Raw genomic sequence first — 27287 nt, 5'->3', positions numbered from 1 at the left:
GTATTAGTTTTTAAAACCTAACTTTAACTCTCATGTTGTCTGAACTAGTTCATAAACAAAGTGCAGCGGGTAAATTATTTACCTCTTTGATTTTTGAAGCAAGTTCTTGCCTTTCTTTTGAAACTCTGACAATGTTTTCATCTAATTCTTGCTTCTGGAAAAAAAAAAAAAAAAATTAGAACAGCATCATGAAAACTAAGTGCATTAGAGGGCTTTATACCAGACAGCTTAGTGTTTCAGAAGTGAAAATCTCACCAATAAAAAATTTACCAAACCAGCGCGTTTCCTGTTTACCAGTAACATTCTGACACTTTCTGTCTAGCTCCAAGATTCAACCATGTCTAGTATGCTGCATGTATGTCATCTGTCTGCCTAGTATCTCGATCCTCAGAGCATCACTCCCTCACTCTTTTCTAGGAGGTTCAAACTCAACCCAACAATCCCTTTCCCACAGTGATAAGAAACCAACACAGGCCTGGGAAATGAGGGCACCCGTTCCCTAAGTAAAACCAGGGATTGGACCTGCTTGGCGACAGGGACTGATCAGAGTGCATCCTTGGAACCGATGCATGGAAGTGGGGTTTCACTGGGATGGTGAGCCCAGAGATGGTGGCACTTGTCTTCTCATGGAAAAGAAACGGCTGACACACAGAGAAAAACAATCACAGAGTGGAGAAATAAATGCTACCAGGTTAGCCTCTTGATCCAAATATATGGAAAGCTAATTCACTTTTGCTTTCTGGAGTATTTGAGCCAGTAAATTCCCTTTTGGTTTAACCTAATTTGAACTGGGTTTTACTGAACTCATCAACTGAAAAGTGCCTAATAAACTCAGTGTAACTTAAATATATAATTTGGCTACAATCCAAATATAATAAACCATCTACTTTATTTACAAAAGTTTTACTGCAACATAGCCCCATGCATCTGTTTACATTTATCTTTGACAGGTTTTGAGCTCTAGGAGTTGAGAAGCTGTAACAGGATTGGATGGTCTATAAAACCTTCCATATTTACTTTGTCCTTTACTAAAAAAAAGCTTGCTAACCTCTGATGTAAGGCACACCACCTTAGCAGACTTATCTGGGAATCACGCATTCCCCAAAAAAAGAATGACAGCACATACTCATCAGCTAGTTTGTGTTTAAGTTACTCCTCAAAGATTAGAGTTAGGAAATGTTCAGATACCTGTATTTCCCTCCCACCTCGGCATAAAGCTCGCTGGCGGGAAAGCTCATCGAGTTGGCGATCTAGAAACTCTTTTCTTCTATGCATTTCTTGAACATGAGAAGGCAAGTCTTTTTCTAATATAAATTTAAAAATCACATGTTAATTCTAACAAACTCATACACAATATAAACCACAATGAGAAGGAAAACTCCTTCCCAAACCTAGACTATTTCTGAGGTCTCCACATTACCATTAGTGCCCAAGTTATTTTTTTACCTTATAGAAGGAGAGAGAACACTAACATGAAATGAAGTTAGTACTTACTCATTCTGTGGTTAACTTGACTATCCAAACTGAATCTTAGTACCTCACTATTAATAGACTTTTCAGGACCCAGTCGTACTAAATTTATATCTCCACAATTTCCTGTTGATAAAAAAAAATTACACTTAAAAAAATTAGTAAAGAAACTGCCAATAAAAGCCATCCCGACATACAATATTTTCTTTGTAGAATACATACTTCTAAGCAAATACATTAACAATCAGAGAAGGGAACCAAGAGCTGTTAGCATGTGCCAGGAGTTACACTGGCGTCTTCACTAGTGCAGACTTCTTCATGGCACTCTAGAAGGCAAGTACACATCACTTCTACTTGCCACAAGCTGGCCAGGTCACATACACAGTACAAGGCAGAGTTGACAGGACTGAGGGCTACGGACACAGTAAGTATCTCTACTAAGGCTAGTATTGACTGCTTTCAATAAGCCCATGTGTAACCTGGTCTTTCGTCCCCTCCCACGGCTCTAACTCACTAAACATCTACTAAGCCTCAATTGAGTGCCAGGCAGTGCTCTAAAACTGGAGATGCTCTGCAGACCCCCGGGTCCTTTGTGAGCCTCACTGCATTCTAGCTACTCAACCACCCGAGGGTCTCCTACCCTAGTCCTTTTTACTTATAAGTACCATGCATCAGGGCCCTTTTGCCTCCCTTCTTGAGGCTAACTACTAATTGCTCTTCAGGCTTTTTCTTCGACATCATTTCAAGTATCTGCCCCCCTCAGCTCTCACACAGCTGAATCAAGGGACTCTCTCAGGTGTCTGAAAACACCCACTTTTAGCTCCAGTGTACACTGCATCCTCTATGTTCTTAATGATCTGTCCAATTTCTGATTTACATTCACTCTGAGGTACTTACTGCTGAAACTTCAGTAGTTGGCACAGTGCCTGGTAAAGGGCAAATGCTCTTTTAAAGTAGCTGGAAAATCAATTAACAAGTATATACAGGCCACAGCCCCTCATGGAAGCTGTTACCAGGAATGGCTTGTTCTGTCAGTCAAAGAATACTGAAAACAAAAGCATATTTTAAGAAGCATGTAATCCACAGGTATGGTGGCACATGCCTTTAATCCCAGCTCTTGGGACGCAGAGAGAGTAAGATCTCTGTGAGATCAAGTCCAGCCTGGTCTACATAATGAGTTCAAAGCTAGCTGGGGCTACAGGGAGACCCTGTCTCAAAACATGAAACAAAAACCCAATAAAAAAGGAGCCAGGCGTGGTGGCACACACTTTTGATCCTAGCACTCGGGAGGCAGAGGCAGGCGGACCTCTTTGAGATCAAGGCCAGCCTGATCTACATAGCAAGTTTCAGGCCAGCTGGAGCTACAGAGAGACCCTGCCTCAAAAAGACCAAAAAAAAAAAAAATTCCCATGTAAGGGGCAGGTGAGATGACTCAGCAGGCAAAGCTGCTTGCTTCAAACCTGAGAGTCTGAATGGTATTCCTGGGACCCACATGGAAGAAGAAGAAAATCAACTCCTAAGAGCTGTCGTCTGATCTTCACATGTATGTATGTGTACACACACACACACACACACACACACACACACACACAAAATAAAATATAAACAAAACTCAGCATCATACCCAGAGGATTCTTCTTGTCTTTACATTTTTCTTTGAATTCTAGGATAATTTTTTTCATAAGTTCATCAACAGCTGCATTGGAAGGTGCACACACGAGGACACGGTTTCGTTTGATTTTGGCATTGAAGTTTTCATCAGAACGGCCTTTCCTCTGACTCTACAATTTGTCACAGACATACACACAGAATCACTGATGAGCTCTATACATAGCATTCAAATCTTTCTCTACTTTCAAGAATGCTTAGAAGTTCTCACCACAGTTAAAAAGAAAAGCATTTGTATGTTTCACAGTTTTAAAATCACTGGCACACGTGATAGGGGTATACTATCTAGCACCTGCTTAGCACATACAAGGCCCTGGGTTTCATTCTCAGCACCATAAAAACCCCCCAAATAAAACAAAGCCTACTGTCCCAACAAAGTGTATTACAACAGGTCTCTCACTGAGCCTTCTTTCCCCACTACTTTAATCAATAGTCAGTCCATCCAACCAACAGCTGGCTCAGAAGTGCATTCAAGATGTTTCCTGGCATTAGATATGACTATAACGAAGCCCACCGACTATCATTTTAGTCCTTAGGATTTGTTTCATGAGACAGTGTTTCCTTCTTAGAACGTGTCTTCCCTCTGCCACTTCTTTCCCTGATACACTTCTACACAATACTAAAAATACACCAGTAGGAGCTTCAAAGAGGGCTCAGCCATTCAAGAGCACTTACTGCTCTTCTAGAGGACCCAAGTTCCAAAGCTCTCTTCTGGTCTGTATAGGCATATACACACATAACATACATTCCCACATAAGTAACCATAAATCTTTAGGGCTGGGGAGATGGCTCAGAGGTTAAGAGCACTAGTCCCACGGAGCACCCAGGTCTGGATCCCAGCAATCACATGGCAACTAACAACTGTCCACAACTCCAGGGGATCGAATGCACCCTTTTGGTGTCTGTGGGCATTGCATCACACAGGTGCACTTACCTACATGCAGGCAATACACGCATACACATAAAAAAAATAAAATAAAATAAAATAAATACACAAGCATGTTGACAGTTGTGCTCCTTCATTAAAGGAGGGGCAAGCAGGGTCAGTACACCTTCACTGGAGTATCCAGCCACTCTTTCCAGCCAACTGTATGTAATTTGGCCCTAATCACACATGTCCTCCTGGAATTGAAGAGGACTAAAGTATACACTCTGGGGAAGGCTAGGAAGAGAAGGCTTGATCCATGCTGGGTAAAGGCTTTCCAGTGTGCATACCCCAGGTCACTCACACATCTCAGCAACCCCTCAGGAAATTCATTGGTTCTCCAGGAAAACTTTAACCTAACATTGGTTTCACAATGGAACCTTAAAAGGGGATAAGCACTGTGCTTAGTATCCCCAGGAAAAGAATTCTCACAACCGATGGAAAATTTTTGTTAATGTTATTATGTCTCATAATTATTAAAAAGAAAATGAGACTGTAAAAGATGTTAAAAGGAAATGGGAATTTAGATATTTTAAAAAATAGAAAAAAAAAGAAAGCCCAAGCAAGTGATGAAGGTCTGTGTAGGTTTGTTATGATATATAAAGGATGAGACAAAAATAATATACACATAATCTTAAAATATCTATGGTCATAGTTTAGTCATAGTTTAAGGAACAAAATACATGTCTAATCAAGGTTTAGCTGAGAATGATTGCTTTTTGCCCAAGCTTTATCTACATAGCACATGGTAACTGAAAGTACCAGACTGGTGGAACTAACCTTCTTGGATGTTTAACAGCAATAGTTTGAGGCCTACACTAATGTGGTCAGAGGGACTTAAAGGATAGTTTTTGCCCCTTGACCTCCAATGTTGACTAAGTTCCAGGGGACTATGGAACATCTCTCAAAATATCCTGTAACTGTGGTGAGTCACTTGTCCTCTTGTTCAGGGAGGCTATGGAGACCCCACCAGATGAACATGAACCAGTGTCCAGTCTACAAAGAGGAGGGTCAACTCAGAGGAAACATCTCATCCATACTGACAAGTAAAGCCAGACATGGTCAAGCAGACCTTTGACTTATCTTTACACAGACGGAACTGGTAAAAGAAAGGAGTCAGGGGCTCCTCCCAAGCCCATGTGACCCCTGAGAAACAGATCCTCAATCGACCTTAAGTGTAAAAATTATTTATTTGGAACAACTGTATGGTCTTAAACACCCAAAAGGAAAGTATAACCAAAGAGTAAAGTCATCAGTATATTTCTTTAAGAGTTCAAGGGATTATACTTCCCAGACATTAGGCTTAAGTCTATATAAAAAGTTATTGGGACAGTTATTTCTCATTGATGATTTTGTTCCTAATCAGAAAGTGCTACTCAGATGTAAGACTTCAAATCTTGGTCTGCAATACTGTAGTGCCCCCCTGTAGCTAAGGGAGACAACCTGTTATTGTTCTAAAATGATGGCCAAATTTGTTTTCTCCCCCATCTAGAAGCCTTTGAGAGGAACTGACTGACTCTAGCTACTCCAACAGCTATCAATGTGCCTGAAAACAAATCCTGAGTGTATCATTCTCAAGTCCAGCCTTGGCAGACAAAAGAAAAATGAGGAACCCAATAGAGGTATGCTTTTGGAAGCTCTCATCAAGAAATCCCAATGGACTCTGATATGAACATTCTAGTTCCCTGTCTAGAACTTGTAATGCTAACTACTCTTGACTTTACTTTCACATCCCCTAATCACCAGTCAAGGACTTTCTTTTCTCCCTATAAATAAGAGTTATGCAATTTTAGATAGACCCACTGAAGGGGTACCCCAATTGCCTCACCCTGCATCCTTGCTCAGCATGGAAGAAGCCAGAATGGTCTGAGTCCTGATTCCCTAACAGCAATCTGGGTAACCTCATTAGAGAATGGTTTAAGAATAGGAGGTAGGAATTGGCTAGGCAGTTAAGAGTAAAAAAAGACCCCAAAGAAAAGTAGCCAGTTTCTTTGCTAAAAGTCAAAATGTCCTTGGGCCTCTTAGCAACATACTCTATTCCAAAGTCCAAAAATGTCAAAAGTATTTGGGAGCTCTTATCTAATCTGTAAAAGATTTTAGGGTTACCTGGTCAGAGGGGAGAATGTTAGAGTAGCAAAAAGCCCCAAGAAAGAAAAGAAAGAGGGAAGGAAGGGAGGGAGGGAGGGAGGGAGGGCAAGAGAAAGGAGAAAGAAAAGGAGAGAGAAAGAAAAAAGAAAGGAAAAGAAAGAAAGAGAGAGAGAGAAACAGACAGACAGGGAAGGGAGGAAGGGAGGGAGGGTGCATGAAGTTGTCAGAAAAAAATAATGGGGAGACATGGGACGAGTAGGAGGGGAGGGAGTGGACTTGATCAAAACACCTTATATGCATGTATGAAATTATAAATAAGGGTTTTTTTAAAGCTAGAAAAAAAGAGAGAACATCAAGCTATACAAGAGGAAGAATAAACTTTTGGCAAATTAATTAAATTGTAAAACAAAAATACACAAGCAAAAAAGAAACGGCATTTTAATACTCACACATCTGTTAACTCAGATAATGGAAATGCATATCCCCAGTTAACAGAACCCCACCTACCTCTGTCAGTAAGCGATACAAGAGGCCAACGATAGTTTTTGATTTTCCTGTTCCAGGTGGTCCATGAATCAGACAGATTTTGGCAACTGATGGTGACTGCCTCACCATGGCAAACGCAGTTTCTATTGCTTTCTTTTGGTCGTCATTAAAATCTTTTAGATAGGTAATCTATAGAAAAAGAGTTTTTTCTAAGCTTGAGTTTTTTCTGTAGTGAAAGGTTATGAAAAGCATCTGTTCAAATTTCTGCCGATTCATGTCATAAACACAAAGTTTCATTACGGCCAGGCAAGATCACTAATCTAAGAAACACTTTTACAACTAGCGAAAAACTGGGCTGGAGAGATGGCTCAGCGGTTAAGAACACTGACTGTTCTTGCAGAAGACCCAGGTTCGAATTCCAGCACCCATATGGCAGGTAACAATTGTCCGTAACCCTAGTTCCAGAGAATCTGACAGCCTCTTTTCTCTTCCACAGGCACTGCACACGGGCGCACTTACCTACATGCAGGCAATACATGCATACACATAAAATAAAAATATTTTTAAAAAACATCTAGCAAGCCAGGCATGGTGGTGCACGCCTTTAATCCCAGCACTCGGGAGGCAGGGGCAGGCGGATGTCTGTGAGTTCAAGGCCAGCCTGGTCCACATAGTGAGTTCCAGGACAGCTGGGGCTACAGGGAGACCCTGTCTCAAAAAGACCAAAAAAGAAAAAGGAAAAGAAAAGAAAAAAAAAAACTAGCGAAAAACCTAATTAGTTATTAATTACTAATTAGTGTCCATAGGCTTTAGCACACTTATAAATGCAACTGTACTTTTGATTCTTATAAATATGATTGCCAACAAATTCTGTAAATTAATCTATGCTTTTCTTCTATTATTCTGATTTATTTTTTCCTATTTAGTCAATTCTCTCCTTAGTAGCAACATTCCAAGAATATTTCTTTCTTAATACAATGTCACTTAAGTGGAGAAAACAGAATTCTGAGAGTCCGTCTTCCTTTCAAGTTAGATGGCTACTCCTCACTTCTTTGAGCTTAGACTTGTTGCTCATAAAACTGAGATTCCTTAAAGGTTAAGAAATGACAGACCACACATGAAATTGTAGCCTCCTTTTGTAGTTCTTGTGTTAGTTTCCTGGTATGTGTGTATACACACACACACACACACACACACACACACGATTTTTACGGTGAAAAATATAGAGTTATGCAAGATGACAATTTCATCTTTGCATTTACAATAATCCCAGCCAATGCTACATACCAACTATTTAAGTGCAAGACTCACTCCACTATATCTGAAGACTCCTAAACGCCTGCATTTTGAAGACCCAGTGAACCTTCTGAGCAGGACACTAAGGGAACACTGACAGCACCCTTTCAGCACACCTTCAACTCTATCGTCCCGTACCTTCCCTGACATAAGCTTATCTAATTATCACTTTGCGATATTAAAGGAAACTAAACCACACTGTGCACTGCACAATGAGCGTGCCTTGTTGGTGAACATACAGGAACATGCATGCAGCAGTAAAAACACTCTGATAACAAGTCTTCTGACCCCTGGGGCCTCATTCAGTCAATACTCACAATTCTTTCAGATGTTGGAGTTAGTAAATCTTTGGTACAGAAGTCCGTGGGGTTTGGATTGAGAACAGCTCTAGCCAATTGGTTCCGACCACTCAACAGAGACATGGCTTTTAATTTCCTTTGTGTGGTTACCAGAGAACTGATTACAATACATTTTACAAATTCATTTAACTTAGCTGGCAAGTTATCTTGAGTCTGTATCGAAAGGGAGCACTCAGCTTTCCCATTACGCACTATTGTCAAAAAGGAGAAAAAACAATTTATCTGTGAATAAAAAGGTTAAAAGCATTTACAACTTAACATTTTATATGATGTAAACAATTCACTTGTGTTAGCCAGTGCCTCCTAGGAACAAGACAATGAGCCTGTCCTCCAGATACTTATTTTCTGGAGCAGGGAAGGAGGCCGCTACCTAAGAATGTCAATGCTGTCATGTTAATGTCATGATGGAGACAGGGAACAGGCATGAGCTGTGGGAGAGCAGCGGAGACAGGCTGGCAGGGTCTTCCTGGTGAGCTAAAGGCAAAGCAAGGGAGAAAACTGCTTCCTCTTAAGGAGGAAAAGCATGCTTCCTCCTTAAAGAGGAAGAGTGAGCAGCGACAATGACCATGAGGGGGCAACGGATTGGCAGTATCGTCTATCTAGGGAGGCGGTTAGTACAGCTAGGAAGGCCTGGGAGATGGCTCAGTGGTGGGGGTGTGAACTGCGCATGGAGAGGACCTGAGTTCAGTTCCCAGCACCTATGTCAAGCAGCTTACAACTGCCTGTTAAGTAACTCAGGGGATCTAATCCCTCTGGCCTCCACGAGTACCTGCAGTCATGTATACATACACACACAGGTAGACACATAATTAGAAACAAAATAAACAAATTACTTTAGATCATAAGTAATAAATTCAGGATCTTAAGTGGACAAAGTAAAGGAATTCTAAATGGTAAATTGGTAGCAAAATACAGGCTAAGAAAACACCATCTGGGGAGAAACAAGGTGACCTTGCTGGTGCCTTCTATTGACTTACTGGTGGAAGTGCGGCGGAATTTGTGAACATAACCACAGTAATATTCATTATCCTGCACACAGTTTCTGTTCCCATTTTTCTTCTCTCCATTCACTCTGTCATGAACCAAAAACACCAAATCATTTTCCTTTGGATGAAGCTGTTTCGCTAGTTCAGATTCCTCCAGATGGACTACAAAACAAAAATCGCCATTTATGTAACTAGCAGATCTGAAGATCTTTTTGAAACAGGATCTCGTCTCCTCGTAGCCCCAGCTGTCCTGGAACTCACTGTGTAGACCAGGTTGGCCTTGAACTCAGAGAGATCCACCCACCTCTGCCTCCTGAGCGTCGGAGCTAAAGGCATGCGCTACCATGCCCGGAAATTAAATCTTTGTAGGGAGTTCAAAATCAGAAAAGACTTGATGGATTCTATATATACTTTAAAACGGCAATGTAATACAATAAAAATCTAAAATACTTATAGTTTTCTTTAAAATTGCCACAAATGGGGGCTGGAGAGATAGTGCAGCGGTTAAGAGCACTGACTGCTCTTGCAGAGGACCTAGGTTCGATGCCCAGCACCCACAATGGCAGCTACAAACCATCTGTAACTCCAGTTCCAAGGGAATCCAAAACCCCTCTTCTGACCTCTGCAGCATTGCACGACGTGGGTGCACTCGCATACATGCAGGCAATATACTCTTACACAAAATTAAAATAAAACAGAATATGAAATAGTAAAATAAAATAAAATTGCCAGAAATGAAGTCATAGCCAACTGTGATTATCTACACAAGACCAGTAAACACAAGACCTGTACAAGATCCAGCCAGGTCAACACTCCAGCCTGCAGTGGGAGGGACTCCAGAGGCCCTGTCCCAACTGAAGAGCTACTGGCAGCTGAAGGCTATGGGGAGGGAGAGTGGCTTCTCTTGAGCAGTGTGGCCACGAGTGCTCCAGTAGATGAGGCCATGTCCATGCACACAGAGACAGCACTAACTGGACTCAATGGGTTAAAAAAAAATAATTAAAAATTATAAGAGGGGGACGTGAACTTGGGAAGTGATGGGAGATCCTGGGGGGAGTTAAAAGTGGAGGGGGAGTAAGGGGTGAGTATGATCAAGATACATTATATACATGTGTCAGGGACACCTTTAATGCCAGCACTTGGGAGGCAGACGCAGGGAGATCTCTGTGAGTTTGAGGCCAGCCTGGTCTCCATATCAAGTTCTAGGCCAGCTGGGGCTACAGGGAGACCCTGTCTCAAAAAGACAAAAAAAATATATATATCTATATATATAGATATATATATGTATAAAATACACACACACATCTTGGCACATGCATGCACAAATAAATAAATGTAATTTAAAACTTTAAAACCATAATTAGGAGCCCAGAGCCATGAAACAAATTAAAAAATGAAAGGAACAACAAAGAGGTTATTTGTTGATTACAAATGGAAAAACAGTCACTCCATAGACAGCCCGTTAACCAAGTTATTCAGATCCACATCCACTGGGAAAAGCACAGGACTTCTTCATTTCTCTTACCATAATGCAAAACCAAAATGGACATTCTACAAACTAACTGCACAGCATTCATGAAAGTGAAGGCGAACTAAGGAACTAACTGTTCTGGACGGGATGGGACTAAGTAGACAGCAGAACTGTGATTTGGGCTCCATGTCTATGCCAGATGTTAACATCTGAGGACACGTGTGGAGTGGACAACAATTCTACTATGAATTCTGCACCAGGTTTTTAAAGTCTGAAGTTATGTGAAGAGGAAAAGCTTACTCTTCCAACTCCAGCACCAGTGTCCTTCCTCCTCACCTTACTCCAGTCTACAAACCCCTCCCATGAGAGCCATTTCAAAAGTTTCAGTTACTTAGACATCTGCTCTGCTCACAACACAAGAACAGCTGCACTCCTATGCAAACGCTTCTACCACTACCACCGAACTCCATCTCTTGCTGTTCTTGCTTTCACAGTATGTCTCATTATGGATGAAAGTCTACTCTGATTTAAACTCGCGCTCTTTTGTTCTCTGTGATTACCCGTCTATTTGGTACAGGACAGGCTCACTCATTTCTGTTCCATTTCACTTTACTGCTCATCTTTGTCGCTATAATGGTTCAGAAGTCTGGTGTGCCAGTTGTGACGGTACACACCTTTGCTCAGAGCACTCAGGAGGCAGGAGAAGGCAGATCTCTGTGAGCTCAAGACCAGCCTAGTCTACAAGATGAGCTCTAAGCCAGCCATGGTTACATAGCCCTGCTTCAAAAAAGAGGTATACAAAGTTTACTTTTTGTTATTTTCTTTATATATGAAGTATACATGTGTTAAAAATTATAGCCTCTGCTTAGCTGAACGTTTTATGAAATATTCTTTTTATCTCCAATGATGCTTTCTGCCTTAATGTCTCGTGATACTACCACTGCTAAATAAGCTCCCTGTACGTGAGTTTATATAGTTGTATTTCTTGTCAGGCTTGGCACCAAGGAGCCACCTCACCAGTCCATGGTATCTCCTCGTAAGTAGGAATTTCCAATTATCATACATTCCAAGGAGCATAAGAATGAACTTACTTGTAAACTCCCAGTATTTTTTATATTCGGCTGGAAATTTTCGTAAATGCAACTGATAGAAATTCTCTTTACTTGGCGAGTTGAACCATTCCTGTGCCACCTATACAAAGCAAAAAAAAAGAGAACTAAGAAAAAACACTCTGGAAAGCCATGCTACACAGGGAAAGTTTCCAAAGTGAGGAGCAAGTAGAGGACACAGCACAGAATCTCAAGTGACAACCTAAAAAGTAATTTGTGCATTTTAATGAAACTGCCCAAAACTGCCCTGTCCAATTCAGTAGCCACATGTGGTTAATCAATCAAAATTCTAAAGGTTAAAAACACTAGTCCTCAGTTGAAAGAAGACACTTCCCTAATGCCCAGCAGCCACCTGTTACTACACTGCTCACTGCAGCGGCATCAGGTGAGGCTAGACCATGCTGGCAGAGAAAAATGCAGAACCAGAGCACGTCACAAGTCTCCCATGACTGAGGATGTAAAGCAGATCTCTGGAATTCTCACCAGTATTCCATCAGTTTGTAAAATGTTCCAGCTTCCGGTCTTCCAAAACCCCAAACCCAGAAGTACCTTTGAGGATGTTTGGAGAATTAAAGACTACTTTCAACCCCAATTTACAAAGGAAACTGCTAGTGTAAATATGTAAATAAATCCATTTACATTTCTTTTGGGGGGGTGTCTTTTTGAGACTGGGTCTCCCTGTAGCCCTAGCTGGCCTGGAACTCACTCTGTAGAACAGGCTGGCCTCAAAACTCACAGAATTCACCTGCCTCTGCCTCCCCAGTGCTAGGATTAAAGGCATGCACAACCATGACTGGCTTAACATTTCTAATTTTTTTAAAAAAAGAGATTACCTTTAGGGACTTAAGTGTTTTTAAAATGTCTAACCCATCCATGTACTTGTAATGCCCGAGGTGGTCAGAAGAGGGTGTTGGATCCTGTGGGACTGGAGTTACAGAAGGCTGTTAGCCTCCATGTGGGTGCTGGGAGCCAAATCAGAGTCCTCTGCAAGAGCAGCCAGTGCTCGTAACCACTGAGCCATCTCTCCAGCCCCATGTTTTACCCTAACATTTTGAATAAAGTATTTATAATTGGTCTGCAGTACTTCTCATGAAGTTACTCATCAGACACTAATGCAGAGCTAATTCTTTCTGCACTGAAGTAAACCAAGCAGTTACTCCTGAAAGGAGATGGACACAGCACCATCTAAACACTACCCAGGACTTCAGTTTTTCTGGCTTGTGCCAAATGCTAACAGCATCAGCACGGTATCTAGCCCACAGCTCTAATTCTATACAACTATTCTAGTGTGGTCTGCTATTTCCTTCCCACAGCAAGAATACAGACACACCTAAGCTGACCAGGGCCTTCTCACAGTATGTGTTTATTAGTATGACCTTGCACTACATTGCCTGCTTCTGGCAATGTCACTGGAAGAATAAACAGCATCACAATCTAAGCAGATGCTTAAGCCAAAACCCACAGGAATCACCTCCCCATTTCAATTTCCACTACTAAGTCATGCTTTCTTTCTAAAATGTACCCCAATATATCTATAAATCCTTCCCATCTCCACAGCTACCACTAAGTAAAGCCCTCGTCATTTTTCTCCTGGGTTGCTCTAGCAATCTGTGCCTGCTCTGCTGATCTATGCTTGCCTCACTACAGACCACTCTCCACCCAACAACCAAGAACACTGTGCAAGGAATGTAAGCTGGCGTGAACCACTACTCCCAGGTCTGAACGCTCCCAAATTCAAACACGAATAGCTTCAGACAGCTGTATGCTAATGACTGTTTCTCTGATCTTAATTTACAAGAAGAGCAAAGAATCAAAGCATACTTACAGTCTCAAAAGCATTCAGTATAATCAAAGGGAGAAAAACATTAAAATAATCTCCGCAAGTCTGAAATCTGACCGGCACGGGTCTTGAGATGGACTGACACAGACTTGCTGGGGCCCCACATTTATCAAAGTTCACAAACATCTGATATTTCCATTTTAAGACCTCTTTAATGAAGGTGTCAAAAATTGACTGTGAGGGCACGAGAACGTTCACTGTCGAGGAAGCTGCTAAAGATGTGCTTTCAGAGAACGGAAGCTTGTAATCTTGTGTGCTGGAGTTGTTTTGGGTGTGAAACTGAAAAATATTGCATAAACTTCTTATTTCGGGCACTGGCTTCTGGGATACCAGGGAAGGTGGTGGTGTCACTTTCAAATTGGGCTGAGTCCCACTTGACTTATTTTTCAGTAAAGTACTTTCCAAAGACTTGGAAAGATTGGCAGTTCGTGAAGCACTTGAGCTAAAAATCTTGGTCGTGGTGGGTCTCAGAGGCTTGGCCACAGACGGAGGCAAACCAGGTGTGCGGAACACACTTTCATCTGCTGCTTTAGTATCAGAGTGTCGTGTGCAGTAGCCACTCTGGTTCTTTGCGGTTTCAACACAGTCTTTGTACTTACATTTCATGTGACTCTCAGGCTCCAACTGAGGCTGACTTACAAACTCTCTCATCTGAACTGGATCTTTTCCATGACCCACTTCAAAGGATTTGCTAGTCTCCATTTGTGAACATAAGTCCATATCTTCAGGTTCATGTTGTGTTAAAAATAAGCTCTCATCCTCTGAATCGCTATCGTACTTGGGCTCCACTTCCCTTACAGCCAGCCCCTCTCCACGATGCTCACTTCCACTTCCAGGATCCTCCGAGGTAGAGATAAGCATTTCATCTGTTGATCCACCTAACACTCTAGACTCACACTGGTTCCCAGAAGCAGCTTCGGCAGTCCCCTGAGGAACGCATTTTGCTATTGCCGACTCTGGTTCAGAAGGCATACATCTTATTAATTGCTTTTTGTTACTGGTGGCAAGCACTTCACTTCCTCTTTGATTACCTGGAGCATCAGATCCCGGCACAAGCACGTCAGCACGCTGTGTTGTGCGTGGCCCTACTCTTGCACCTGTACTTCTGAAATCACGTTCTCGTCTGCTTTGGTGGGATTTGAATCTCATCATGCTTTGAAACTGACGATCCTGACTTGTCAGCAGCTTCTTATTTTTGACAGAAAGAGTCTGACGAGAAATTAATTTAGCCTTTTTGGGGGCCTTAACTTTTCCAACAGTTTTGCCGTGATCACGTAACTGGACTATGCAGTCTAAAGACCGCTGGGACAACTCAAACGCCTTCCGAGGGGCTTTTTTCAGACCAAGTTTTTCAACCGTTGAAGATGGCTCTGGACACTGGCGAAATTTCTTTGGTGGCACAATAGCAGGAGTGGTTCTACAGCTTATGTAACGTGAATTTTTAGTCTGTCCTTTTTTGGTATCTGAATGTGTTTTCTTACTAGTTTTAGAAACAGTGACTTTTCTAACAGGTTTGGAGTAAGTATGAGGCTTTGGAGACTTCTTTGGGGGCGCAGCAGAATCTCTCTGAACACTTGAACTGGGGACCACTGTCCCTGTGTCTGTGCATCCTAAAACGTTTCCAGCGAGACCGCTATCATCATCAGACAGCTCGTTTCTGATGGAGGATGAAGGCCACTGAGCATCTTCGTCCCTAAGTTTGTTGTATCGTTTTCTCTTAGATCTTTTCACTTCAGTTTTACAAAATTCTTCAACAGGAACACTGCTGTGTGGTTCTGCGTGCCTTTCAACGCCCGCTGCTTCGTTTCTAACAACTTCTTCTGAGACAAAGTCCACTCCATGACCCAAATTACTGTTTGTGCTATCAGCTATGTGAGTTACACATGAACTTTTTCTTTCCTCTTGAAGCGAGTTCTTGCTGTCTACTTTATGATCCTCCCAAACTGAATACACTTCAGATACACTTTCAAACTCAAAGCACTGAGAATCGGAGTCCTCAAATTGCAGAGGGCACTTTGTTTTCTCTTCCTTTACACGCTTCTGTTCCACACTGGTATCAGCTACTGAACCAGGCTGCTCTGGACATTCTTTCTCAGTGTGAACTTTAACCTCTTCAGTGTGTTTCTCAAAACCAAGAACTCTTTTATCATTATCATCATCATCATCATCATCATCAGAGTCTGAAATAATAATAACTTGCTCATGGCAAGTGCCAACGTTACTTTGGTGAGCTGTCAGCCATCTTTTACCATCTCTTCTTTGTAGCTGGGATGAGCTTTTTTTATTTGAATCTGATGGACATTTTATAACAGTGGCTTGAGTTGTTACACATAATTCGGCAAGTTCTCTGTCTACACAAGTATCTGCTATGACAGCCGAACTACAAGTGACACCACGCACCCGTCCTTTGATCAAGTTAGAACTCAGATCTGTAGACTTACTCATTTCCTCCTGTCTTGATTTAAGTGCAGCCTTTACGGGAGCTTTAAAGGGAGACGTTTCCTTTGCCAATGTACCAGCTGTCTCTGTAAGTGGTATCAAGTTATTGTCACTAACATGGTGCTCCTGTACTTGACTCTTGCTTTCACCACAAGAAAACTTAGGTGGCTCCTCACGGTTTACTTGTGTCTTTTTGAGCACTGCACTGTTTTGAGATGTCTCCTCTCCATACTCACAACCCAGAACTCCACAGGAGTCTACAGACAGGCCACATGAGAGAGCATCCTCCTTGTGAGCTGCCCCACCTTTTCCTGAAGAGGAATTCTCAGACGCAGGTGTTGTTTCCTCTACATTGATGGTGTTACTGACCACAGTACTTTTCCTATGTTGCTTCCTTAAGACATACGATAACTTGGCACAAATTTCATCTTTCTGGGCTTTAGATTTTGGTTTTGAGGTTTTGCCAACAGTGTAACCTTTTAATGAGGACTCTTCATTTGATGTAGACACTTCTTCCAGAGAATCAGTGCTAGAACCAGTCAGTGAATGTGTCGATACTACTATTCCTCTGCCATATCCTGTTTCTGGGCCACTTCCTGCGCAGCTGTTCCTGAGCACACAGGAAGAGTGGTCTTCGGCAGGCTGCGCTGTGCTTACTAGCATCTCATCTTGAGCTCTTCCCAACATAAGGCCTGTGCTCTTCTGCTTTAGACACGCCTCAGCTGGAGGACGGTCTTCTACGTTCACATGCTCGGTACACATCTGCTCGCCATCCTTGTCTTGTGGGTTACCTGCCTTCATCAATACCTGACAGGAGTCAGGTTTCACTGGCTCTGTAAAAAGAGTTGCGCTACGATCTTCCAGATGGTGACTGTCTTTTTTGGGCTTGTCTGTCTGTTCACTTTCTACTTTCAAAGGTAGAGGAGCTTTAAATGTCAGATCCCCAAAAGTGCCACACTGAGGTACTTTGAATTTTATGTTTCTAATTATTTGTTTTAAACACATTTGTAACTCATGGGTTTCTTGATTCGTCAACTGCCAACCCAGAGATAAATTTCCTCGAAGGAATAAGTTAAGCTTATCCCAGAATCGCTTACAAAGACTCTGCTGACCAAGCTGATAGCCTTCTTTGAGGAGACCCCTAATGAGCTGCACGCAAGCCAACTGAACAGAGTTGGACGGCATTGAATGCAGCGACAGTGACGATATCACTGGCACTCCTTTGGAGATACTTCCAGATGATTTCTCTGAGCTCCGCACGAAGGCAGTGGTCGGCAGCTTGGCGCACTTTACAACAGCTTCTACCCACTGCTGGGAGCTGATCCACAGCAAATGCAGACATTTTTTATTTCTATGCAGTTCAATCACAGACACCAGAATCAGAATAAAACATTCAGTGACTTTGTCACACACAGCATCTGTCTGGTTGAGGACATCTCTGACTTCAGAGTGCAGATGATGAATAACCTCCACTATGTAGGCCACACCTAAGTCCTGAAGCTCCATGAGGGACTGAACAAAAGGGATGAACCACAGAAAGGTGCTGTTGTGAACGCGCATATCTTGGCCAATGTCTGACTGAAGCACACTGGCTAGAGTTTCCATCTCTTCATACATGTTCGGACAATAATCTGGGCAGATGGCTGATCTCCAGCCTGAGTCCTAAAAGGAAAAAATATATCAACATTCAGATAAACAAGTACCATGATAGGTTAACAACCGAATTGTACAAAAGGAATATATTCAACTTTACTAGTCTACTATAATTTTTAACACACATCAATTCCCAAGAAACTGAAAATATAACTTTATTTTAAAATTAAGTATTTCAAAAAAAACGCAAATGCACGTCTCATGTTCCTGAGCCTTCTTGTCAGTGAGCTCTGACCTCTCAGCCTGCCACTTCTTCCCCTTACAACAAGAATCCACTGTGGTTAGAGTCAATTTTTCCCCCACGCACAATACCTCTGTTCCATCAGAAGGCCTTTAAGGTGGATTCAGAATTGCTATGCATCACAAAATCAGCATCCAACTGATAACATAAGACACTGCCGATACCGTACCATCTGAATTTTCAAAATGTTTTATACCTTTTTGGTCTTTTCAGGATTATAATTATATACTATCTGGCTGCAAGTCACCATATCCTCAAACTCTGGCTCCGGTTCTAATTTGGTCCTTAAATATAAAAAAAAATAAAAAGAAATTACCGAAATGAGGGGAAAGGCTCCTTGATAAAATAGTTCAATAGACTTTCTTCAGAGAGAATATTTTTAAATTCTGGTATTAGTTTAACTAACCGTATAGAGTTGTTCCGTATATTTTGAATCTCTCTGTTGTAGCTCATGTTGTTGATAATGGTCTGAAATGCTTCAATAGGGTCTATAAGTTGACCCCACACCTTAGATCCAAGGCGATCCAGAATCACCATGAAACAGTGTAATGCTGGCCAGAAAGGATCCAGGCTATCATCTAAAATATAATGTAGTAATTGCTGAATTACAGAACAATCAGAAAAACATTCTAAAACACATTAAAAATTAACAATCCTCGGTCAGCAGCAGAAGTGAAAGCAAAGCGGCAGGCGATTTAAAGTAGTGATGCCGATCTCTGGAGGGACAGCTTTTAAAAGCTGCCATTTTTAAACTTCAAATACTACAATCTCTTTGCAAAAATATAATAGAAAACAAACTGCTTAATATGCAACAAAATAGTCTAAAGTGCCCTGTTAACCCCGTTTGCCATACATAAAACAATCTTTTGTAACCAACGGAATCCCTCCCCAGAAGTGTGTGTTCTTAACTCCAGTAAGAGGGAAAAAAAGGGGGGGGAGGGGGGAGTGAGGGCTAATGAGATGGCTCGGTAGGTAAAGGCACCTTCTGCCGAGCCTGAGGACCTGATATCTGGACCCCACATGGTGAAAGAGAGACTTGAGTTGTCCTCTGACCTCCACACGTGTCCCCACATACATACACACACACACAATTATTTAATGTTTAAAAGAGTGAAAGAATGAGAAACGGCATTCACGGATCTAACTACAGCCCAGCCTGAGCTCCTCTTGTACACCATGGGCAGTGACGTGAGCTGAAGCTCTGCTAACAGTGAGCAGAAGCACGCTCTCCATCCAGCCGTGTCTCGACCTGTCCTCATTACCTGCTTTCATCCCCTCTGCACGAACCTTGCTATTCACTGGGGTCTTACTACAGCCCTTCCCGCCTCCTCTACCTCATGTGCATTGCCAAATACTGGTCCTATTGAAAGACGGTTGTTCAATGTCACTTAAAGTTCTTAGTCAAGAACTCAAGATTTTGTGTTTTTTCCCCCAGCTTTATTTTTCATATTCCCAATAATCACTGTCTGTAGCAAAAACAATCAATGGCTTTCTCCCAGCTACCAGAATGCCTTCACCATCAGCACCAGCACTACCTATCAAAACCCTATCCATCCTCAACAGACTATCTCCACTCCTTCCTCCTGCAGTAAACATTCCCCAGCCATGTAGTCCCAGTGCTCCCTGGAGGCGAGTGTGAGAGCTTACGGTTACTGACGCTGCATCTTTACTCTTCATAGACCTCTTTTAAACTCTCCGTGTTTTGTTTTGCAGTGCCGCAGGTACACTAGACAAGTACTCTACTATCTTGAGTCAAAACTGCTTTTTTATTATCTCTTGGGTAGACCTCTTTACCAATTTTTGTACCCTTCACAGTAGCTAACAATGCCTTATGTGTAGTAAGATCTCAAGTAAGGAAAAAAATAGTTAGGTAAAGACTATTATAAAAAGTTTCTTGAGACTGCCTGACTCGGGCTTCATCCTGGTGCTAAGAAATTGAAGCAACCCAAGTGTCCCACCCACCTCATCTGACAAGTTGATAATGAATTACTGGTACACTTACACAGTAGAGTTCTACTCAGAAGTTGAGATGAAATCATAAGGATGAAATCAAGGGATGAAACTAGAAACAGTATTACTAAGTGAAACAACTGTACGTCCCAACATAACTGCAGGAGCCAGGAAAATGTAAAGGAACCAGAGAGGGAAAGGGAAAGAAGGTGCCCGAGAGAGAAGAACAGTAGGAGACAGGTGTTACTAAGGGGGAAATGGGTAAAATTGGGGGGGGGGGGCTTAAATGGGGGGTATACAAGGAACTATGGAGGTAAAGGGGAAGAAGGAGAGGGGGGAACCATAGAAGACAGGTATTATCAAGGAAGAAATGGGGAAAATGGGGGTACTCTTAACTGGGGAGGGAGGAAGGAAGGTTAGACAGGGAGAGAGAGGAGCTGTGCCTAGCTGTGTAAAAAAAGAGGAAATTGTAATAGTTCAAAAGAAACAATGCCAGACGGGAGAAACATCTCTTGTTGGCCAGGGCAGTCCCAAGAGACTCCCAAAGTTACTCGGACTATTGCCACAGCCCTTGATTGACTCCCAGAACTTGAAGGTAAGCCCCTACTGCTGAACACAGGACATACTTCAGACACAAGACTTGGGAGCAATGGAGCTAGGGCTGGAACTGGCCTGAAAGCCACCTCCCTAAAGGTTAGCTCTCATAGTTTTGGAGAGTTCTATGCAAGCTACTTAGGAAGAACCTCAATTGAAGCTCCAACCCCAGCTTTAAGGCCTAGTAACCACAATATTGACCGGCACAGCAAACTATATTAGGACAGTAGTGGCACTTTTACCTTGGAAGTAATCAACAGCAACGTAATTGGACCTAAAGCCCATTCAATGGGAGGGAGCTCATGTGTGGTACTGTAAACACAGCCAAATACACAGGGATGGAGAGGTCACAGACCTTAGAGAAAACCACAAGGCTATCACATCCCTAGATAAATGTAATTTCTTACTATGTGCTAAATATGGATCCTTATATTTACACACAGTATGGCAGTCACCACTCATCAAAGAAGCTTCCTTTGCAATATAGATGGAGACTATTATGGAGTTCCTCAACTGGTCACAACAGAGATTAAGTGTCTATGAAATGCCCAACCCTAAGTGATCCATCTACAAAGGAACCTTTACACCTAAGGTTCACAGAACACAGTGGAACAAGGGGTAGAGAGAATACTAATGCATCTCTCAACTCTCATTGCACCCAGGGCTCAGGGACCATTATGTTAGAAAGTTTAAAAGAGTTCGGGAAGGAGGTACATGATCATATGGAAGTTAAGAGTCATACAGGCTCCTGGGACCTTGCTCATAAACTTACAGCAATGGTGACAGCATGCATAAGACCTACAGAAACTCAAGCAGACAAAAACCCAGCATAGGCCCCAATCTTAGCTAAAGAACTATTGGACAGCTGATTACTACTGGGTGAGGAAGAGCTGATCTTTAAGGGAGTGACTCTAGACAGGCTGACTAGACCCCAGTGGATGAACCTGCACTGAGGGACATCAGGGGACACTAACTTGACTTGATAGGCCTTAACATAAATGACAGTGCATGAAATCCAGTGGGGGTAGAGGGGCATGAGAGGGTGCTGATAGGGAAGGGGTATAAAGAGGACTAAGATGTGTATGAAATACACAGAATTTCAATTTAAAATATATTTTAAAAAATTTTTTTTAATTTTCAAAGTTTCTTAGAGCTGCCTTATAATTGGAAAGATATGTGCAGCCTATATGCACAGGGAAAGAAGGGAACAATGCTGGCAATCAATTAGTGATAGCATTCATGTGGGGTCACCGATCAAGAAAATGTGTATCATCAAAACGAAAAGGGTTATTTCTTTTAGAATCTCTCACACAAGTTTATATTACCAATCAACTTTCCTAAAGTCGAAGATGTTTTCATAGGATTTGACATGTTTGGTTTTTATCAATTCTTTCCTTCTTCAAAAAGATTAGAAACATTTAAATATTTAAGTACAGACATCAATCAGCAAAAGGTTAGACTCTAATAAATAACATAACTTAAATGTTGGGCTTGCTTTTTATTTGGGAGGAGAGGGAGTTTAAGACAGGATCTCACTGTGTAGCCCAAGTTTGGGTCTTCATGGGACTAAGGGCATGTTCCCCCACATCGTCTAGAGCAGTACTGTCCTAGACAATCTTCTGTGGTGATGAAATAAATGTTCTCTGTCCGTATTATCTAGAATTCATCCTACATATGTAGTTACTGAGCCTTAAAAACACAGCTAGTGGAAATAAAAAATTGAATTTTTATCCACTTTCAACAACCTCACACAGCTAGTATGCTGGACAGATGGACAGAGCAACCCAAGTGACCCAGCCGCCCCCCCCGGGGGGGGGTTCAGGGAGCGGTGAGACAGGCACCTGTGTACAATCATCTCCCAGACAGTCTGGCTCATTTTGGAAAAATAAGCTAACTTCCCCAGGCTGTATTCACTTCCTCTGTCAAAGAAAGATGTTGAGTTAAATTCTAAAGGTCCTTTCTAATTTATAAGTCTGAATCTGTGACCTACATTATCAAAAGTTAATTTTGGGAGTACAGTTCAGGGGCAGAGCGCTTGCTCAGCATGTTAAGTCCAGGTTCTTTTCTGCATCCTCTCACAGACTAATTCTCAGTTAAAGTAGCCACCACAGTGCTCAAACTGCATTTAGCAAGTAAAATGCATTACCATTTGATTGCTTCTCCATTGTGTGAAGGATTGATTGCATAAAATCGTTTTGTTTGCCTGAGCCCAACAACAGTGAATCCATGGCTTGTTCCTCAAGAATAGTCAGCAACATGCAAATACCTGTAAGATAATTCAGTTTTACTGAACTGAACAAACAACACTATTCTAAATGTTTTGTTTTAGCAGGTCAAAGGAAAACAGGGCAGGAAGACTAAACAAAATCTAGTTCCTCAAACAAATCTCTAAGTCTGAGATAGTTCATGAACAGCCACTCCCAAACAGAATTTTAAACTGTTTCCAGTATAAAGTAGGAAAATGGCACTACTGAGCTGGAAAACTTCTGAGATGACAATCTCATTACCTGTACTTTACTGAGCTTAAGGATGTCTTAAAACATTTAGCTCCAGCCCAGTGTGGTGGTGCACACTTGCAGTCCCAGCATTTGGGAGGCAGAGGCAGGCGGATCTCTGTGAGTTCAAGGCCAGCCTGGTCTACATAGTGAATTCCAGGACAGCTGGGGCTACAGGAAGACCCTGTCTCAAAAAGACGAAAAAAAAAAAAAGAAAAAAAAAACCTGTTTGGCAGGCATCTAGAATAATTAATGCTCAATAAGGTATTTAATAGTCATTTTAATAAAGCAACAAGCACTGGGAACCATCAGATTGTCTATTCAGCAATTTGGAAGAGATAACTCAAAAGAGCTTGCTTTCTACTCAGGACACACAAGAAGATAATGACAACACCAACACAGGAACAAATAATACTCACCTAACCAATAGTTTTTGTAGTTGATAGTATCATACATGTGTGAAGGCAGAAGAATCAGTTTACCCTTTTCAAGCACAGAAGATGTATGAATGTCTGGATTTTCTAAAAGCCCCAACTCAATGACTTTAAAAAGGCAAGTTAAAACCTCCTGTAAGTCGTAATAATCATCTCTGTCCACTTTTCCCAAGTTTCTTGCAGTCAGGATAGCCCATCGTCGAACCTAAATGTATAAGAGTACATGACGACAGATTTCAGAAGACGTGAAGGGATAGCAGTAGGATGTGTGGACTTTCTGTGACCCTGATCTGAACAAACTACAGCACTTATGAGACAACCACTGTCAGTTATTTAAACCCTGACAAGCCAAGTATTGAGGAATTACCAATTGTGAAAATAGTACTTTTTACAATTCTTACCTTTACAAACACATTTTTTATTTTTATTTTTTGGTCTTTTTGAGTCAGGGTCTCCCTGTAGCCACAGCTGTCCTGGAACTCACTATGTAGACCAGGCTGGCCTTGAACTCAGAGATCTGCCTGCCCGGCTTCATATACTGTTCTATGGGTGAAAAAATGGTAAGTAGGCCGGGAGTGGTGGCACACACCTTTAACCCCAGCACTCAGGAGGCAGAGGCAGGCAGACCTCTGAGAGTTTGAGGCCAGTGTGGTCTACATAGTGAGTTCCAAGCCAGCTGGGGCTACAGGGAAACTGGTAAGTAGGAGGCTGGAGAGGTGGCTCAGTGGTTAAGAGCACTGACTGTTTGCAGAGGACCGGGGTTCAGTTCCGAGCACCACATGGCTGCTACCAACAATTGATAATTCCAGTTCCAAGGGATCTGACCACCTCTTCTGACCTCCATGGACGTTGCATGACACGAGTGCACTTACATATGTGCAGGCAACACACTCATACACATAAAATATGAATAATAAAATATAAGCCGGGTGTGGTAGCACACACCGTTAATCCCAGCACTTGAGAGGGAGAGGCAGGTGGATCTCTGAGTTCATGGCCAGCCTAGTCCCTGGTCTACACAGTGAGTTCCAGGCCAGTTGGGGCTACAAGGAGACCCTGTCTCAAAAAAACAAAACAAAAACTAATAATAAAATGTAAAAAAAAAATGGTTAAGTGGGGCTGGAGAGATGGCTGAGCTGCTTAAGAGCACTGTCTGCTCTTCTGAGGACCCAGGTTCAATTCCCAGCACCAACATGGTGGCTAACAATCATAACAACCACCTGTAACTCCGCGGGATACAACATCCTCTTCTGACCTCTATGGGCATTGCATGACATGGGTGCACTTATATACATGTAGGCAATACACTCATACACATTAAAAAACAAAGAGAGAGGATGGGTTCCGACCTCCATCTGTGTTAGCAGCTGGGATCTCAGCAGAGTCCCAGAGAGTGCCTGTTCCGGCCTCCCTCTGATATAGGGGCTAAGAACTCAGCAAACCCACTGAGAGTCCCCAAATCAGGCCCCTCTTAGGTGTCTTCCCAAATTTTGCTCTGAGTTCCCACTAGTAGGGGTTCAACCCTTAGAAGGAAGCCTGAGTGTACCTGACTAGAACCTGACTTGGGCTTCTGTGGGTCCTCCTGAGTAGCTGATTATGAAGCCATCAGTTCCCTCCAAAATAAAACCAGAGAGAACCTGAAACCTGTACCAACCAGCTTTATATAACCAATAAGAAAAGGACTAAGGCACACCAATAATACAAACAGAAGCACACTTCAACTTAATTCTCACATCAGAATCAAACAACAAAAGAAACTCACATGCCAAAATCACAATGAATAATAATAAAATGGAGAGCCAAAATGCTATGTCCCCACCAAACTCCACCAATCCTGTACAAGAGTTCTACAAGGAGAAACCCCTAGAGATATCCCAGGACACAGAATTTAAAAGAACAATCGTAAACATAATCAAGGAATTCAATGAATTTAAACAACACACAAATCAAAGAACTAAAAGAAGACAGGGATAAACTTCTGAATGAATTCACAAAAGAGAAACAATGAATACTCAGGCTGAAATAAAGAACGAAGTGAAACACTCCATAAGCCAATTAGAAATGACAGGAGAAAGCCTCACCAATAGGATGAACGAAACGGGAAACAGAGAATCAAGACTGAAGGATAAAGTTGAAGAATTGGACCACTCAAGCAAAGATTATGAAAAAATAATTTTTATATATTTTATTCATTATTTTTATGTGTATGCGTGTATTGCCTGCATGTAGGTAAGTGCAACCATGTCATGCAATGCCCGCAGAGGACAGAAGAGGCTGTCAGATCCCCTGGAACTGGAGTTATGGACAGTTGTTAGCTACCATGTGGGTGCTGGGATGCGAACCCAGGTCTTCTGCAAGAACAGCCAGTGTTTTTAACCGCTGAGCCATCTCTTCAGCCCCAAGATTATGAAAAAAAATTTATTTATTTATTTATTTTTTTTTTTTGGTCTTTTTGAAGCAGGGTCTCCCTGTAGCCCCAGCTGTCCTGGAACTCACTATGTAGACCAGGCTGGCCTTGAACTCACATATCTGCCTGCCTCTGCCTCCCAAGTGCTGGGACTACAGGTGTGCGCCATCACGCCTGGCCCAGAACACCATGAAAAGACCAAATTTATGTATCAAATTTATGTATCACAGGCACAGAGGAAGGAGGAGAATTTCAGGTTAATGGTATTGCCCAGATCTTAAACAGGATTGTACAAGAGAATTTCCCGAAATTAAGGAAAGACAACCCCATACAAATACAGGAAGCACACAGAACACCAAATAGGATCAGAAAAGAAACTCCCCACAACATATCATACTTTACCCAGTAAAAATGTCTATTATACTTGAGGGGGAAGAAAAATCTTCCATGACACACACAAAGAAAAAAAACTAAAAAAAATACATGTCCACGAAACCAGCCCTTCAAAGAATACTTTAAGCAGGGGGCTGGGAGAGATGATGCAGTGGTTAAGAACACTGGCTGTTCTTGCAGAAGACCCGGGTTCAAATCCCAGCACCTACATGGCAGCTAACTGTCCGTAAATCCAGGTCCAAGGGATCCGATGGACTCTTCTGTCTTCGCAGGCTGCACAACAAGTGTGCACTTACCTACATATGGGCAATTACATGCATACACATAAAATAAAAATAATAAAAAAATTTAAAAGAAAAAATACTTGAAGCAATACAAAGAGAGGAGAAAGGAACTTACCTACATGCAGGCGATACACACACATAAAAATAATAAATACTTTAAAAAAAAAGTCTATACACTACTAAATCTGAAAGTCTAAAAGAAATGGATGGATATCTAACATCATGAGAAGCACCAAAGTTAAACCAAGAAGAGATCAACAGTTTAAATAGACCCATACATAGAAGGAAATTGAAACAGTAATACAAAGACTCCCAACTAAAAAAGCCCAGCCCACATGGATTTATGGCAGAATTCTACCAGACATTTAAACAAGACGTCCAATCAATACTTAAATTATTCAAAATAACAGAAACAGAGGGAGAACTCCCAAATTCCTTCTATGAACCCAGCATCACTCTAATACCCAAACCAGGTAAAGACACAACCAAAAAAGAAAACTATAGACCCACATCCTTAATGAACATAAATGCAAAAATTCTCAACAAAATACTTGTAAACCGTATACAGACACACATCAGAAAGATCATTGTGATCAAGTAGGCTTTATCCTAGAGATGCAGGGCTGGTTCAATATATGCAAGTCAATAAACGTCATCAATCATATAAAGGGACTCAAAGACAAAAACCACATGGTCATC

At 41.8% G+C, this 27287-nt stretch overlaps 1 protein-coding gene across 4 annotated transcripts in view; it reads right to left on the bottom strand.

Moving 5' to 3' along the window:
* Window positions 1–27287, bottom strand: part of Setx (senataxin) — a 73264-nt gene that overhangs the window by 22419 nt on the left and 23558 nt on the right. For 3 of the 4 annotated variants that reach the window (XM_008843962.3, XM_017800838.2, XM_008843961.3), the window contains exons 6-18: window positions 23490–23709; window positions 22722–22841; window positions 18438–18609; window positions 18228–18315; window positions 13684–17799; window positions 11841–11940; window positions 9270–9440; window positions 8251–8483; window positions 6659–6826; window positions 3095–3251; window positions 1495–1596; window positions 1189–1304; window positions 83–154 (exon numbers count right to left, since the gene is read on the bottom strand). In XM_008843962.3, coding sequence (XP_008842184.1) covers window positions 83–154; window positions 1189–1304; window positions 1495–1596; window positions 3095–3251; window positions 6659–6826; window positions 8251–8483; window positions 9270–9440; window positions 11841–11940; window positions 13684–17799; window positions 18228–18315; window positions 18438–18609; window positions 22722–22841; window positions 23490–23709 — 5835 coding nt within the window. The remainder of the gene's footprint in view (window positions 1–82; window positions 155–1188; window positions 1305–1494; window positions 1597–3094; window positions 3252–6658; window positions 6827–8250; window positions 8484–9269; window positions 9441–11840; window positions 11941–13683; window positions 17800–18227; window positions 18316–18437; window positions 18610–22721; window positions 22842–23489; window positions 23710–27287) is intronic. The other variant, XM_029568754.1, reaches the window with a different exon arrangement.

Source organism: Nannospalax galili, unplaced genomic scaffold, assembly GCF_000622305.1.
Source record: "Nannospalax galili isolate Female #2095 unplaced genomic scaffold, S.galili_v1.0 scaffold300, whole genome shotgun sequence".
In the NCBI taxonomy this organism is placed as follows: Eukaryota; Metazoa; Chordata; class Mammalia; order Rodentia; family Spalacidae; genus Nannospalax; species Nannospalax galili.
This window is presented reverse-complemented; position numbering and strand designations above follow the sequence as displayed.